Source organism: Bufo gargarizans, chromosome 6 (genome assembly GCF_014858855.1).
Source record: "Bufo gargarizans isolate SCDJY-AF-19 chromosome 6, ASM1485885v1, whole genome shotgun sequence".
NCBI classification, from domain to species: Eukaryota; Metazoa; Chordata; class Amphibia; order Anura; family Bufonidae; genus Bufo; species Bufo gargarizans.
Genome location: NC_058085.1, coordinates 302,597,961 through 302,613,103, shown reverse-complemented (window position 1 = coordinate 302,613,103; position 15,143 = coordinate 302,597,961). Strand labels below are relative to the sequence as shown.

Sequence of the window (15,143 nt, the reverse complement as noted above, 5' to 3'; positions counted from 1 at the left end):
GTACACTGCATCCATTCACAACTGGCCTGTGTATATAACACAGCTTGTATCTCATCACAGGCCTGTACTGCAAGTTGCAACAGAGGTGTGATAAGACACAGGCAATGTTATATACTTATATAAATAGATGGTGGAGTGGTTTGCTGATCTTCATTTTGTTGGATGCATGATGTTCTGCAAAATGAAGACCAGCAGCTGCAGGAGTTGCTGGACTACAGTTAGAGTTTTCAGCAGCTTAATGGAAGAACTGGAGGGACAGCAAACCTCACAGCCAAGTAGCATTTTTTTAATGTTGGGGTAGAGGAGCTTTTTTGATGTTTACCTTATTTGTAGACGTTTTTGAAGCCAAAACCAGGAGTGCATTGAATAGCGGCACCTATCCTATACACAGTGCTTTCCCACCTGGTTTTGGCATAAAAAAGTCAACAAAAACAACAAAACCTGGGTGTCAAAACCCAGTCTTAGGATGCACCTCTGCAGTTATAAAAAAGCATTTGAGGGCCTAATGGATGAGAGACCCACTCAGATGTGTTTTGCCCCCTTCCTTCCTGAGTTGAACCCCTAGCTAAGATTTAAAATTTCACTTGGAATGTATGGGTCAAATGCTCTGCTACCTGTCAATGCAGGAGGCAGTTCATTTATAGGAGGCACAACCAGTTTAGTTTTAGCAATGCTTTCCAAACAAAAAACATTTTAACCCTTAGTTGCCTACAAAACTTATAAAAATCAGCAAAAAAAAATCGAAATCGGTAATTTCATGTTTAGTTACAAAGCCTAATCCTTTTTTCTAATTGTGAATGTTCATAGTTGGTAAGTTCCCGGTCAGAAATATTAATGACAAGTGATTAATTTATTTATTTTTCACTTTCCCTTTTTTTAATTTCTTTTTATAATATTTTCTTCTTTGTCCGTCTCTGTTTGTATATTGGTCTCCCAACCGGTTGATATTTCCCTGCTTTTTCACTAAATTTTAATTTTTTTATAGCATAAGATGTTTTTTGTCCTGATCTTAATTTCCTGTGCTCATTCTCTGATCCATTTTCATCATTAGTGCTTTGGTTACTCGATGCACTATGCTGGCTTCGATATATTCGTGTACGTCTTTGTTGTCATCTTTCTTCTGCACATGTGTAAACTCAATTGTACAGATAATCGCGATTGTCTCACTCAAATTTTATTATTTTCCCTTTCAGTATTGATATGCATACTTTATCCAGGTTGATGTTCAATTCAGTGTGAATACGGTCACATTCCTCCACCATTTTATAATTTTATTTATTTATTTTAGGTTTCTTGAATTTATTTTTGTCTTTCTACTATATTCTGTTGTAAGTGTCTAATAGTGAGCAACATCAGGTCTAATGAATGTCTGTTATTCATTGCGTACCATCTTTGGTGGTATACGGCATCGTCTCATAGTAGAATAAGGGTAAGCTGACATCGCATTTTCCTGGGTATACGCTGGACCTTAATATATTCTGTCAGAGTAGATGCATGCAATGTAAGATTTAATTCTTTCTTTTTCAGCATTTCTAATATTTGGCAGGCCAATATTGCATTGTTGCTTTATATTTGATAATAATAGTCCAGCACCTTCTGCTTGGGATAAAATATTAGTGTGGTCCGCTTCTGATAGATGGTACAACTCGGCTTTATTCTCAGTCATTTTTGCTATGTCTCCGAAAGACATATTGAAATCCATTTGATAAAGTTTTTTGCCATCATCAATTACTATATGTCAAGAATATTGGAAAAACTCTTATGTGTACATAATTGCCATAGTTACAAAATAAATAAATAAATAAAGTTTGGTTTTGTCATTTTGTGCCTTTTTTACTTTCTGTTCATTAATCCATCATCTTCTAACTATGTGAAGAACCCAAGCACCCTTATATTGAAATACATAACCTTGAAAATGCAATTTCACTCAATGCCAAACAAACCATTTAAATCTGAGAAATAATCTGTGTTACGATGCCTGTACAGCATATGATATACAGTAGTAACACAATTTCACCTATTGCAGCACATGATATATTGTAACCATACAACACTGTTTTCTATCATACTTTTCATTTATACGTGGGTCAACATTTTGGAGACAAACCAGAAAGAAAATCCAACAAATTATTTAACAGTGTTTGGTTTCTGTTACTCTACTCTTCTACTATTAATACTAACTAATAATTGCCCCCATTAATTCAATATCTATATGTCCCAACTGCACTTCATCATTATTACTGTCAGCCATAGTGCTTTGAAATATCCATGCACACTAATAATACATTTTTTTTTTTTTGCAACAGTGGCTGCTGTGCGCTGCTGTTCTCCTACTTACCGCCACTATGTTCAGCTATGATCTGCGGGCCAGTGCTTCCCATACACCATTGCAGTCCTGGGCTTTGTCTGTGTAGATACTGCTGTTCTGGGATCCGCTCCACAATTTCCTCTCAGCCTTGGCAACAGCAGGCTTGCTTTTTGTTTTCTTCAGCACTTCCATAAGGGCCGGCGCACATCACTTCCTGGGCTTTATGAGTTAGATCATGTAACCTCACTGACCAATCCTAGCCCTCCTGCACATATATAAGTGTATCAGCTCCCTTCCCAGATGCCTCAGTGTCAAGGTTCTTGAGTCCTCCGAAGGTTCCTGATTTACGCTTGTGTTCCTGTGTTTTATACTCCTACCTTTATCCCTGGACTCTGCTACCTGTTAGATTCCTGCCTGCTTGGCTTGACTCTCCTGTTGCCGATCCAGATTGCCTGACCTGTACCTGTGCCGTCTTCTCTGACCTTTTGCCTGTGTGACTACACCTCTGCCTTATCCCTCGGTAAAGCACCTATGGTACCTTTCTCAGGTACCTCCTCGTCCCCCTGGACCAGCTTCCTCGTGAGCCTATCCTCCTCAAGAGGTAGCGAGTCGACCTGGTGTTCCCCTTGGGAAAGTCTATCCCCACCATCAGGGGTACTGTGAAGATCGAGGGGTCCCCATTTTTGCATTTGAAGTGCTTTTCAGCTCCTGTAAAAATGCCTACTCAGAAATATCTAATTTTTTTTTACTAACATTGCTAAAAATACACAAATGAAAAAGACATGAAAAAAAAGGTTTATCTTCAGTGAATTCTATAATTCCCCCTAGGCTTTAATGTAACATCTGGTTTTGGACATATATGAACATCACTAAATTGCTAAGAAAATAATTTAAAAAAGTAAAATCAGTCTAAAGGTTTTATCTAAATTCTGAAAAAATAAAAACGTCAGAAAATGTTTCTTCTCCTGCTGATCCGGCACAGCCATTTCATTGATCCCCTGGTATTTGTTTGTAAGTGGACAGCATGTAATTGCTGCAACCAATCAAAGCCCTCAGTGTTCACAGTCCATAGTACTGCCATTAAGACTTCAATCTCTAAGCAGTGATGAAATATGGCATAAAAATGCTGAGGCTATTGACTGGCAATTATTTGTGTATGCACAGCCATACAGGAAAGGTATGCACAGCCATACAGTAGGGCTGTCCATACTAATTCTAAACATAGAAAGCATGAAATTAAAGCAGTTTGCCAATTTTCCATGGCATTGTTCAAAATGTATGATCATGAATGCATACATGACTGTATACTGTCCTAATGAAGGCCCTAGCTGCCTTGGTATCAGTGGAGTAACATGTTCATCTGTCATCCTACACACCAATGGGCTGCAAGATGGCATCGCTACCTCCTTGGGTTGCTCTTGGTTACCTGTAGTTTTTCTCAGATGCTGAGCAGCAAATAGACAAATCTAACACATGTCCAAATGAAAGGGACTCTGCTGCCGGAATCTGTGCATGCGCTAAATGGGTCCAGTTGCTGTTCAGGGCCTTCACATATTTATAGGTACCAAGTAGCAGCCTGAGGATGTGGTGCTGCCATCTTGCAGCCTGTGGATATGGAGAAAGACAAGTGAGCATGTTTACTCCACTGATACCCGGGCAGCAGGAAGAATTTATTAGGATAGCTGTGGTAGCGTATACAGACATGTGTGCTTGTATGGAGCATACATAAATGTATATAACATTCTGAAAAATGCCATGGAAAATTGGAAAACCCCTTTAAGTCCTTGCTCTTTCAATGTTTACAATTAATATGAGCAGTCCTGCTCAGTGGTTGACTGCCTCTTCTATATGACTGTGCATAAACAGACAGCTGTCAGTCACTTATAGGATGGACTTCCCACCGGACTCCTAAGCTTACAAAGAACAGGGATTTAAATTAATAAATTGCAGGTTATACTTAGTGTTGATCGAGCACCAAAGTGATTGGGTACTCGGGTGCTCTACCGAGCACGCGAGTCCAATGGAAGTCAATGGGAGTACTCAAGCATTAAACCAGGCCTGGTCTGAATAAATTGACGAAACACCACCAAAATGGTTCAGGAACAGCATGGGAAGGATGTCTGGATGCATTTTTGACTCCCAGGTCGCTGCTGGAAACGATGTTGTCTGAGCAGTACGCCGCTTTTCCAGACTGAAAATAATACGCACAAGACCAAAGCTAAATTTGATTTTAGGGAAAAAACTGTTAGAATATATATATATATATATATATATATATATATATATACTTGTATATAAAGTGCAAGTGCTGCCAAAAATTACAAGCAAGAAGCACTTGGAACATTTGGAGCAAGGGCCTGCTGATCTGACCATCTAAAACATTCAGGGTGAGGGCCTGCTGCTGAGCTGACCCTCTAAAACATTAGGGGTGAGGGTCTGCTGCTAAGCTGACCATCAAAAAAATTATGGTTGAGGGCCTGCTGGTGAGATGACTCTCTAAAAGGTTGTAGGTGAGGGCCTGCAGGTGAGCTGACCCTGTAATATATTATATGCAAGGGCCTGCAGGTTAACAGACCCTGTAAAAGATTGTAGGTGAGGGCCTGCAGGTGAACTGACCCTGTAAAACATTATGTGCAAGGGCCTGCAGGTGAGCTGACCCTGTAAATCATTACATGCGAGGGCCTGAAGGTGATCTGACCTTGTAAAAGATTGTAGGTGATGGCCTACAGGTGAGCTGAACCTCTAAAACATTATATGTGAGGGCCTGCAGGTGAGCTGACCCTGTAAAAGATTGTAGGTGAGGGCCTGCTGGTGATCTGACCCTCTAAAAGGTTGTAGGTGAGGGCATGCTGGTAAGCTGACTCTCTAAATGGTTGTAGGGTTCATTGAGGACTCTGACATGGTCTGCTATGTACTCCTTCATCATCTTCCCAAAAATTTCCCTCCTTTTGACACTAGGCTGCGCATCAGTGTGAGGGTGATGGTGGGGTGCCATGAAACTGTCCCAGGCTTGCCCTGCCTCTTTTGGAACTGCTGTGTATTCACCTCATCTCCCCTCCTTGATTTGCCAAGGAACTACGCACTCTGCCGCGAGCGTTGTCACATAGAAAGTTTTGGAGCAATTTTTCAACAATGACCTTGTGGTATTGCACCGTTTTGCTCATTCTCTCCACAAAAGAAATGATAAGTTCTCTTTGTAGTGGGTGGTCGAGAAGTGTGAACAACCAGTAATCCATGTTGTCTAAAATGCGTATAATGCGCAGGTCACGGGAAAGGCAGCCTAACATGAAGTCAACCATGTGTGCCAGAGTACCAACAGGCAAGATTCAATTCACTGTGGTCATCAGGAGTATGACTTTCAATCTCCTCATCCTCTTCCTCCTCTTCTGCCCAACCAAGCAGAACAGATGGAGTTAAACTTCCATGGATACTATCATCTGTAGCGGAGGCAACCGTCTCCTGCTCCTCCTCCTCCTCTTCATTATCCAATTTGCAGTGAGAAGACAAATTGAGGGTGGTCTGGCTACCGCCCTGTGTAATTTCTTCCTCCATTTCCACCTCTTCCGCATGCAAAGCGTCGTCCTTAATTGTGAGCAGCGAACGATTAAGTAGACACAGAAGTGGGATGGTTACGCTGATAAGCACTATCGCCGCTCACCATCTGTGTTGATTCCTCAAAGTTTCTTAAAACCTCACAGAGGTCAGACATCCATGCCCACTCCTCGCTTGTGAATAGCAGAAGCTGATTAGAAAGGCGATGGTATTCCACTACTGCCCTCTTCTGCTAACAAAGCCTGGCAGATATGTGGTACGTCGAGTTCCAGCGCTGCTGCAGCGTTGACAGATCGGCTGAAGCTTTCACAATACTTTCACTAGCGTTTTTCTTTTCCACCTCTGAGTTCCGTCCTAGGGGCTCAAATCCGGAAAAGAACTAATCAGTTTTATCCTCATGCATTCTGAATAGAGGATGCATCCAGTTCAGTCTTTTTTTTACTGATAAGGCTTTTAAGAAAACTGTAGCATGTTGTATTTTTACCTCCGGCCAAAAATCCAGAACACTTTGACTGAACGCCGGATCCAGGATTATACCCATTGACTTGCATTAATGCCAGATCCGGCGCCGTGTGTTCAGTCAAACGGGATCTGGCTTTTGCATGTTAAACCCGAAAAATGTGCAAAATAAGTTAAAGTCCATATGGCGGATCCATTTTTTCCAATGCATTTTTTCATTGTGATCAGAATCCTTATCAGGATTCAAATGTAATCCGTTTTCACATGTTTTTCCGGATCTGGCGGGCAGTTCCGTCGGCGGAATTGCTCGCCGGATTTAAACAATGCTAGTATGAAATTAACCTAAACAGTATTTGCCGTTCCCCACCCCCATCTTCTTGTGATTGTGGATGCTCAAGAGTTTGGGAATCAGGGCACAAGATCTGTCCCTCTTCAAGCGTGCTTGGCGAGAGAGCCAAATCAAGGAATGACGCTGAAAAGAGGTCCTCGGACTATCCGAGTGTGGGATCACTTGTTTGTCCAGACTCTCCATGGTGGGAGGAAGGAGGATCAGGGTGAGAATTGTGTTCAGCAGACTCTTGGCTACTGAGACTGGACTTGTTGGAAGACAGGGTGGTGCTTAACCGACTGGAAGCAATATCTGCTGCAATCCAACCGACCACCTGGATGAAAAAGTAAACTGTATGTCACAGATACATTTTTTAAGCGCAGACGTTACACCGCAGATATGGAACTGGTAATGTCACTGACAGAAGCGGACACCATCTATAGAAACAGGACACTGTATGTCACAGATACATTTTTTAAGCGCACATGTTACACTGCAGATGTGGCACTGGTAATGTCACGGTCAGAAGCGGACACCGTCTTTTGAAAAAGTACACTGCATGTCACAGATAATTTTTTTAAGTGCACACGTTACACTGCAGATGTGGCACTAGTAATGTCACCGGTCAGAAGCGTGCACCATCTATTGAAAAAGTACACTATATGTCACAGATAAAAATTTGAAGCGCACACGTTACAGTGCAGATGTGGCACTGGTAATGTCACGGTCAGAAGCGGACACCATTTATTGAAAAAGTACACTGCATGTCACAGATACTTTTTTTAAGTGCACACGTTACACTGTAGATGTGGCGCTGGTAATGTCACTGTCCGCAACAGACACAGGCCACAAAAAAAGTACACTAGATGTCACAGATATTTATTGGATGCTCACACTTTACACAGGAGATGTGGCGCAGCTAATGTCACTCTCCTCAGCGGATATCGTCTACGGAAAAAGTACACTGGATGTTGCAAATATTTTTGGGACACTACGGAGTGTTTCCTGGGGTTCTGTTCCATGCCTCCGCACTGCAAAAAGATAGAGCTTGCTCTATCTTTTTGCGGCAAGGACGGATTGCGGACCCATTCAAGTGGGTCCGCGATCCACATGCGGCTGGCTCATGGTCGGCGTACGTGCATTGCAATTAGCGGTCCACAGCACGGGTACAGGCTGCACATGGTCGTGTGAACAAGCCCTAAGGGAATATGGGCTCTTGAGCTTGGGGGAAAGGTATACTTTTATTACAGTGATTGCTCCAGGGCGACATGTTACACATCTGATATATGTAATGGACACCTGGTAGGGGAGCTAAACTCCAAAGAGAATTGTCATACTTCTTAATTGGATCTTATTTTGGGGGGAGTCATTTATTTAAATAATTAAATGCTGACATTGTAGTGCACATAAATAAAGCTTTGCATTTAGAATGGTACTTCTTTATATGTAATATATAAAATGCAAGCTGATATTATGTTTGTGACCATGTAGCTAATAAATTATTAAAAATGTATAGCTCATCCAGTTGCTAACCCCAACCATCATTTGTAGCCCTTGGGTGGATGCAGTATGTTTTTTCTAAGCCTCAGCATCAGCACTTTGTATTTCCTTGCCAGAATATAATATTCACAAAAATGCACACATTGGCGCTGAACATTTTTGTTCCAATACATTAGTTTCTGCAAGTATGTCTATATGCCAAACACAGCCAACAACATCTAAAGCATGTCAACTTCTATTAGTGGTAACTAGCTTGTTAACATTATATAGAAGCATATTGACAAATAACATTGTAAGAGTTTCTTGGGCAGATCTACTGATACTGTCTAAAAGTAAGACAGTGTAAACTTAGACAGGTTCTAATTGCACTAGATTTATCATGATGGCTGCTGGATAATAAATCTAATTAACCCATATACTATCTAGTCTAAGGTCACACCACCTATTAGTTGGCTTAGTTTTACTCCAAAAATACCCATTTTTAGGCACCATCGCATTTAAAAACTCTATGTACAGTTCAGCATTGATAGTTTCTTTCCAGGTATGTAAGCTGCCCACTCCATAAGCACTAATGCAGCCTTATACTATCAGAGATGCAGACTTTTGAACTGCGTGCTGATGACAAGCTGAATAGTCCCTCTCAGATTATCTGAATCTTTTGATAATCTTATGTACTGTAGATGGGGAGGGGTATTGCAAGTCTTTGCAATTTAAAAATAAGGAACAGTTCTCTGAAATTGTTCCACAATTTTTAGGCTCAATTGTTTTCAGATTGGTAAACCTCTGCCCATCATTGCTTTTAAGAGAGTCTGCTTCTCTAACATAGTATTTTCATACCGAGTCATGTCAGTGACTTGGTTAAAAATTGCTCTTCCAGCTGTTTTTTTTATTAGTATCCCTTACTTTTCCAGTCTTTTATTGTCCCTGTTCCAACTTTTTTTTTTACATGTGCTGCTGCCATCAAGTTCTAAATGACTTTTTTTTTTTTCATGAAATGGTAAAATATCTCACTTGTGTATGATGTATTCTATGTTCTATTGTGAATAAAATATAGGGCTACAAGATTTGCAAATCATTGGATTTTGTTGTTACATTTTACACAGCTTCCCAACTTATTTGGGATTAGGGTTGTATTTTCTGTATGTTATTTCCAAAAAGAAAGACTTGTAAGTCACTAAAAAAGACAGTTTCCAGGGCACTGCTGGTTCTTAAGAAAGGGATTTTTATTAAAACCAAACTATATAGATGCTCTATAAGGCGTTTTGCCAGCCGACTGCTAGCTTCCTCAGACACATGAGTAAAAGTAAGATGTGGCATTGTGTCCCAGAAACTTAAGGTTTTACCTGCAAGACTCTATAGTATAAAATAATTTAACAAGGTTCATTTTAAGATACTGTAGATAATAAAAATACTCATTGGAAATTTATGGTAAAATTATATTTGTGTTGTCGTCTTTTGTGATACCTACACTACATAAAGGAACTGACAGCTGCACCAAATGTAAAAAAAAGATCTTATTATATTAAATGCTAATGAACACTCCACTTGGAAACATGCCAAATTGTAAAAAGAACACCTCCTGCCACATGCATTTAAGATCACAGCTTTAGGATAAATTAACATTTTAATCAAGAGCTATATTAAAACGGTTCTCCAAATGTGCTTACCATTCCTGCTTTCTTCATCTATAGCAACTATAGTTGCCGGTGGACCAGATCTGGCCAATTCACAATCTACAAGCAAAAAAAAAGGAATTCATTAACTTAATGAGTGACTCATTATGTGAAGTAGTTAAGCGATGTTGCTGGTATGGCCAATTTTAATAGAGATGATATTTAGAGATCCGAGCTGCACTGCACAGAGTAATGTAATTTAATGACTGCACAAAATGGTTTGAAACAATTTACTCATTCTGCAAAAATTTTGCACTGAATGAAGAGGCGTCAACACACCTAAAAATGAAAACAACACACATCTACCACATCACAACATAGCACTGAGGTTACAGGTAACATCAAAAGCCACTATTCACAGCCATTGTAATTATTTTGAAAAGTTTTTGTTTCTTCATCTTTAAATTGAATGGTTTTGAAAAGACGTACTTGAGCTGGGCATACACATAAAATGTTCATCCAATAGCTACAGTATCTCATATATATGTATACTTAGTACGACCAAGCATACATATATAGTCAATGGGGAGAGAGAAGAAGGCTTATCTCCTGAGAACAAATGAATCGGACAATTAAAATCCAACATGCCTGATCACTATCTATCCCAACATCAGCCATCAAGGCAGTGTGAAGAGGCTCTATATACATTAGATGGTCAGCTAAACAAGCACTAGGAGAATATTATGATCATTTAGAACTAAACAAAATAGCATAAATTGATGACCTATCCTCAGAGTAGATCATCAGTAGCTGATAGGTTGGGGTCCAGCTCATGGCATCCTCGCCGATCAGATGTTTGAAGAAGCTGTGATGCTCCGATGAGTACTGCGGCCTTCTCGCAGCTTACCAAGCACTACACCGTCCACATGAATTGGACCTTGGTGATGTGACCGATAAATGTGATATAAATGGCCTAGAAAGAACACACAGCACTCATCAGAACACCGCAGCCTGTTCAAACAGCTGATCGAGAGTTGGAAACCCACCAATCAGATACTAATGACCTATGCTGAGGTTAGGCCATCAGTATTAAAAACCCTTTAAATATTGATACAACAAAAAAAGATATATAATTGGAACTTAATTCTGATCAAAAGGATCTAATTGAAGCGAGTGAGCAGACTTTGAGTAATGTTTTAAGAAGAATGGATATGAGTAACAGACAAGCAATGTTTAGGATTTGCAGCTCGTGACATCTTACCCTCATATTGCCAGTCTGCAGTCAAAAGTATATTCATCAAAGGAAGCAGAGAAGAATTATGAAAGAAAAGAAATGAGAAGACAATCATTTTATAGAGGTCACATGCAAACAATAGAATATAGGGATTAGCAGACATTTAGAGGGGGGACTGAAGATTTATGGAAGGTAGGTTAAATCATATAATAGATGAAAAGAGTGAGGAATACTGTCTGTTGTTAGACACATTAATACATCTCATGATTTCCAGAAAAGGGTGGCATTATAGTTTAATAATTGTTAGAAAATATTTACTTAGACAACATGCATGTTAAGGTAGGTTATTTCACTATTCATTGGACACCAAGTGGTTGGGCATGTGTTTGCAGAAGAAGGTGTGATTTAAAGGGAATGTGTCATCAGAAATTGACCTATTTTTTTAAATTATTATTTCCATGTAACTATCTGTCTTTAAAAGATCATGCAGCTTCAACACTGGCCACTAGGACAAAAATATGATAAGACTACACCCACATGGACCATAGACCTAATAGACATGAGCTGACTTAAAGACTTCTATGGGAGAGTTTCTAGGCATGTGCTGTGACCTGTGCAAGAGGTTAGGAAGGAGCTGATAAGCTGTGATATCACCTATTGTGAATGGTGGATCCTATCTTATTGATACAGATGTGTTATTTGTTGTTGTAATCCTGCCTGTGGTGGTGATAATAATAATAGCTACTAAAAGGTTACCTGTACAGATAAATCTGGTAGATTTTCAGACTGCCTAAGTTTACACTGTTTAACTATGAGAAAAAGTTAGTACATTTTTCCTTATTCCTTTTTTGTTTCACACTGTAGATAACACATGACATCACATAGCAAATGGCATATATTTGTTGTGAAGAAAAAAAAACTGTAGTCAGCGTTATCATTACACCAGCTGTGTCGGGATTGTCATTTTAACGTAATTTCTTGTATTACTGTAACAAGTTTTTGTTGCGTTAACATGTTAAGTGGGTCAAAATAACGGTGGCTACATCTGTAAGTATGTACTATGCTTTACTGCAGGCATGCTCAACTTGTGGCCCTTCAGCTGTTGCAAAACTACAACTCCTAGCATGCCCGAACAGCCTACAGCTATCAGCCTACAGCAGGGCATTGTGGGAGTTGTAGTTTTACAACAGCTGGAGAGCTGTATTCTGCCTATAGTGTCCAACAATTTACCAACAGGTTTAGCTATGTTTATCAATATACGACTATTAGAATTGTTTTTAGGATACAGTAACAAAATCAGAGATGACCCCTGTCAAAATGCAGATGATATGGGCAGGTAGTCTTCATGAGACTACTCCTTAACAATGTACTTCTATATACTATGAGTAAACAAGTGTATGTAAATTAGTTAACACTTATTGTAGAGAAGCAGGTAGATATATTTTCAGATAGATAGATAAATTACACCACCAGAGAAAACACGCCCAACGGGAGTAGACTATAGCCAAAAACATAAAACAGTGCAAAGAGCAACACACTCAAATAATCAAAAAAAGAAACAGAAATGTATTCAACCATGTGGACGCAACATTTTGGCTCAAGCAAAAGACTCTTGAGAAAGGCTCTATGGTTGATCCAAAACGTTGTGTCCACATGGATGAATAAACTTCTGTTTCTTTATTTCCATATTGAAGTGTGCTGCCTCTTTGCATTTTTAGATAGATAGATATATAGAAATTGAGCAGCACAGCTGTATGTGAAGTATGGACGGAGTGCCAGCGGCTGTTAAGGCGATCCCCCTTCAAATGAGTAGCAGAAAAAATTCCACGGCACCTCCAAGGCGTAAGATATTTATTCACCAGACATGCGACGTTTCGATCCACCTCCTGGGATCTTTCTCAAGCAGTGACAGGGACAGCAGGGACACTGCTTGAGAAAAATCCCAGGAGGTGGATCAAAACGTTGCGTGTCTGGTGAATAAAGTCTGAATTTATTTTACGCCTTGGAGGTGCCGTGGAATTTTTTCTGCTAGATAGATAGATAAAGATAGATATATAGATAGATATTTACAAAAAGTAAGTAAAAGGTTTTTTAGAGGGTCAGCTCACCTGCAGGCCCTCGCATGTAATGTTTTGGAGGTTCAGTTTACAGGCAGGCCCACCCATATGATTGTGATGTTTCACCGTAACAATAGACCCTTTCTCAAAAGCTCATTACGGCGGGACGCCTGCTGTATTAAAGAGCCAGCATCCAACACATATGGAGTGGGCTTACTACAGCAGCCCATGCCATCCATTACCTTTACATCATTGTGCCTAAGAAATAAATAATTTCTAGTGTTGATTTAGCACCAAAGTGCTGGGGTGTTCGGGTGCTTGGGTCAAACACCTCAGGATGCTCGGGTGCTCTACCGAGCACCCAAGCACAATAGAAGTCAATGGGAGAACCAAACATTAAACCAGGCATCACCTGCTCTGAAGAGGGGAGGGTGTCTGGTTCATAGGAAAAGGTCAGAAATTGATGGAAACACCACGAAAATGTTTCGGGAACAGCATGGGGAGGATGTCTGGATGCATCTTGGACTCCCAGGTTGCTGCTGGGAATGATGTTGTCCGAGTAGTATGCCACTTTTGCAGGCTGACACTAATAGACACAAAACTAAAGATAAAATCGATTTTAGAGGAAAAATTGTTAGGAAACATTCTTTCCTGTATATTTACTTATATTTAAAGTGCAAGTGCTGCCAAAAATTACAAAGAAGAGGCACTCCGATACAAGCTGTATGTCACATAAAGGAGAGCCTCATTCACATTGTGGTACAATTGCTACAAGGAACCGGAACTCCAATACACCCTTTATTGCACATAAAGGAGGGCATCATACACCCTTGAAAAATTATGATTGATGGCCTGCTAGTGACCCTAAAAACATTACGGGCAAGGGCCTGCTGTTGAGCTGACCGCTAAAAACATTATGGGCGAGGGACTGCTGGTGAGCTGACCCTGTAGAACATTAGGGTTGATGGCCTGCTGGTGAGCTGACCGTCTAAAACATTATATGCGAGGGCCTGCAGGTGAGCTGACCGTCTAAAATATTGTAGGTGAGGGCCTGCTGGTGAGCTGACCCTCTAAAACATTATATGCGAGGGCCTGCAGGTGAGCTGACCCTCTAAAATATTGTAGGTGAGGGCCTGCTGGTGAGCTGACCCTCTAAAAGATTGTAAGTGAGAGCCTGCTGGTGAATGAACCCTCTAAAACATTACATGCGAGGGCCTGTAGGTGAGCTGACCCTCTAAAAGATTGTAAGTGAGGGCCTGCTGGTGAGCTGACACGCTAAAACATTACATACAAGAGTCTACAGGTGAGCTGACACGCTAAAAGATTGTTGGTGAGGGCCTGCTGGTGAGCTGACCCTCAAAAACATTATATGCAAGGGCCTGCAGGTGAGCTGGCCCTCTAATAGATTGTAGGTGAGGGTCTGCTGGTGAGCTGACCCTCCAAAACATTATTTGCAAGGGCCTGCTGGTGAGCTGACCCTCTAAAAGAATGTAGGTGAGGGCCTGTTGGTGAGTTGACCCTCTGAAACATTATATGTGAGTGCCTGCTGGTGAGCTGGCCCTCTAAAATATTGTAGGTGAGGGCCTGCTGGTGAGCTAACCCTCTAAAACATCATATGCGAGGGTCTGCAGGTGAGCTGACCCTCTACAACATTAGGCGCGAATGCAGACTATTAAGCATGTTGATATGATGGAAGAGGACGAGAAAAGTAAGATTGAACCATATACCCTTTTTTGTGGTGGAAGGGGTGATGGGAATACAGTGTATTCAGTACATTATAAAAAACACATAAAAAAATAAAAATATGGGCGAGTGCCTACTGCTGAGCTGACCACTGAAAAAATTCTGGGCGAGGGACTGCTGGTGAGCTGACCCTGTAGAACATTAGGGTTGATGGCCTGCTGGTGAGCTGACCCTCTAAAACATTATATGCGAGGGCCTGCAGGTGAGCTGGCCTTCTAAAAGATTGTAGGTGAGAGCCTGCTGGTGAGATAACCCTATAAAACATTATATGCGAGGGCCTGAAGGTGGGCTGACCCTCTAAAAGACTGTAGGTGAGGGCCCGCTGATGAGCTGACCCTCTAACACATTA

The 15,143-nt window shown here is 40.8% G+C and overlaps 1 protein-coding gene across 1 annotated transcript in view; it reads right to left on the bottom strand.

Moving 5' to 3' along the window:
• Nucleotides 1-11,058, bottom strand: part of PCDH15 (protocadherin related 15) — a 1,384,495-nt gene extending 1,373,437 nt beyond the window's left edge. The window contains exons 1-2 of the mRNA XM_044299661.1: nt 11,022-11,058; nt 9,815-9,880 (exon numbers count right to left, since the gene is read on the bottom strand). Coding sequence (XP_044155596.1) covers nt 9,815-9,880; nt 11,022-11,058 — 103 coding nt within the window. The remainder of the gene's footprint in view (nt 1-9,814; nt 9,881-11,021) is intronic.
• Between the last annotated feature and the right edge of the window lie 4,085 nt (nt 11,059-15,143).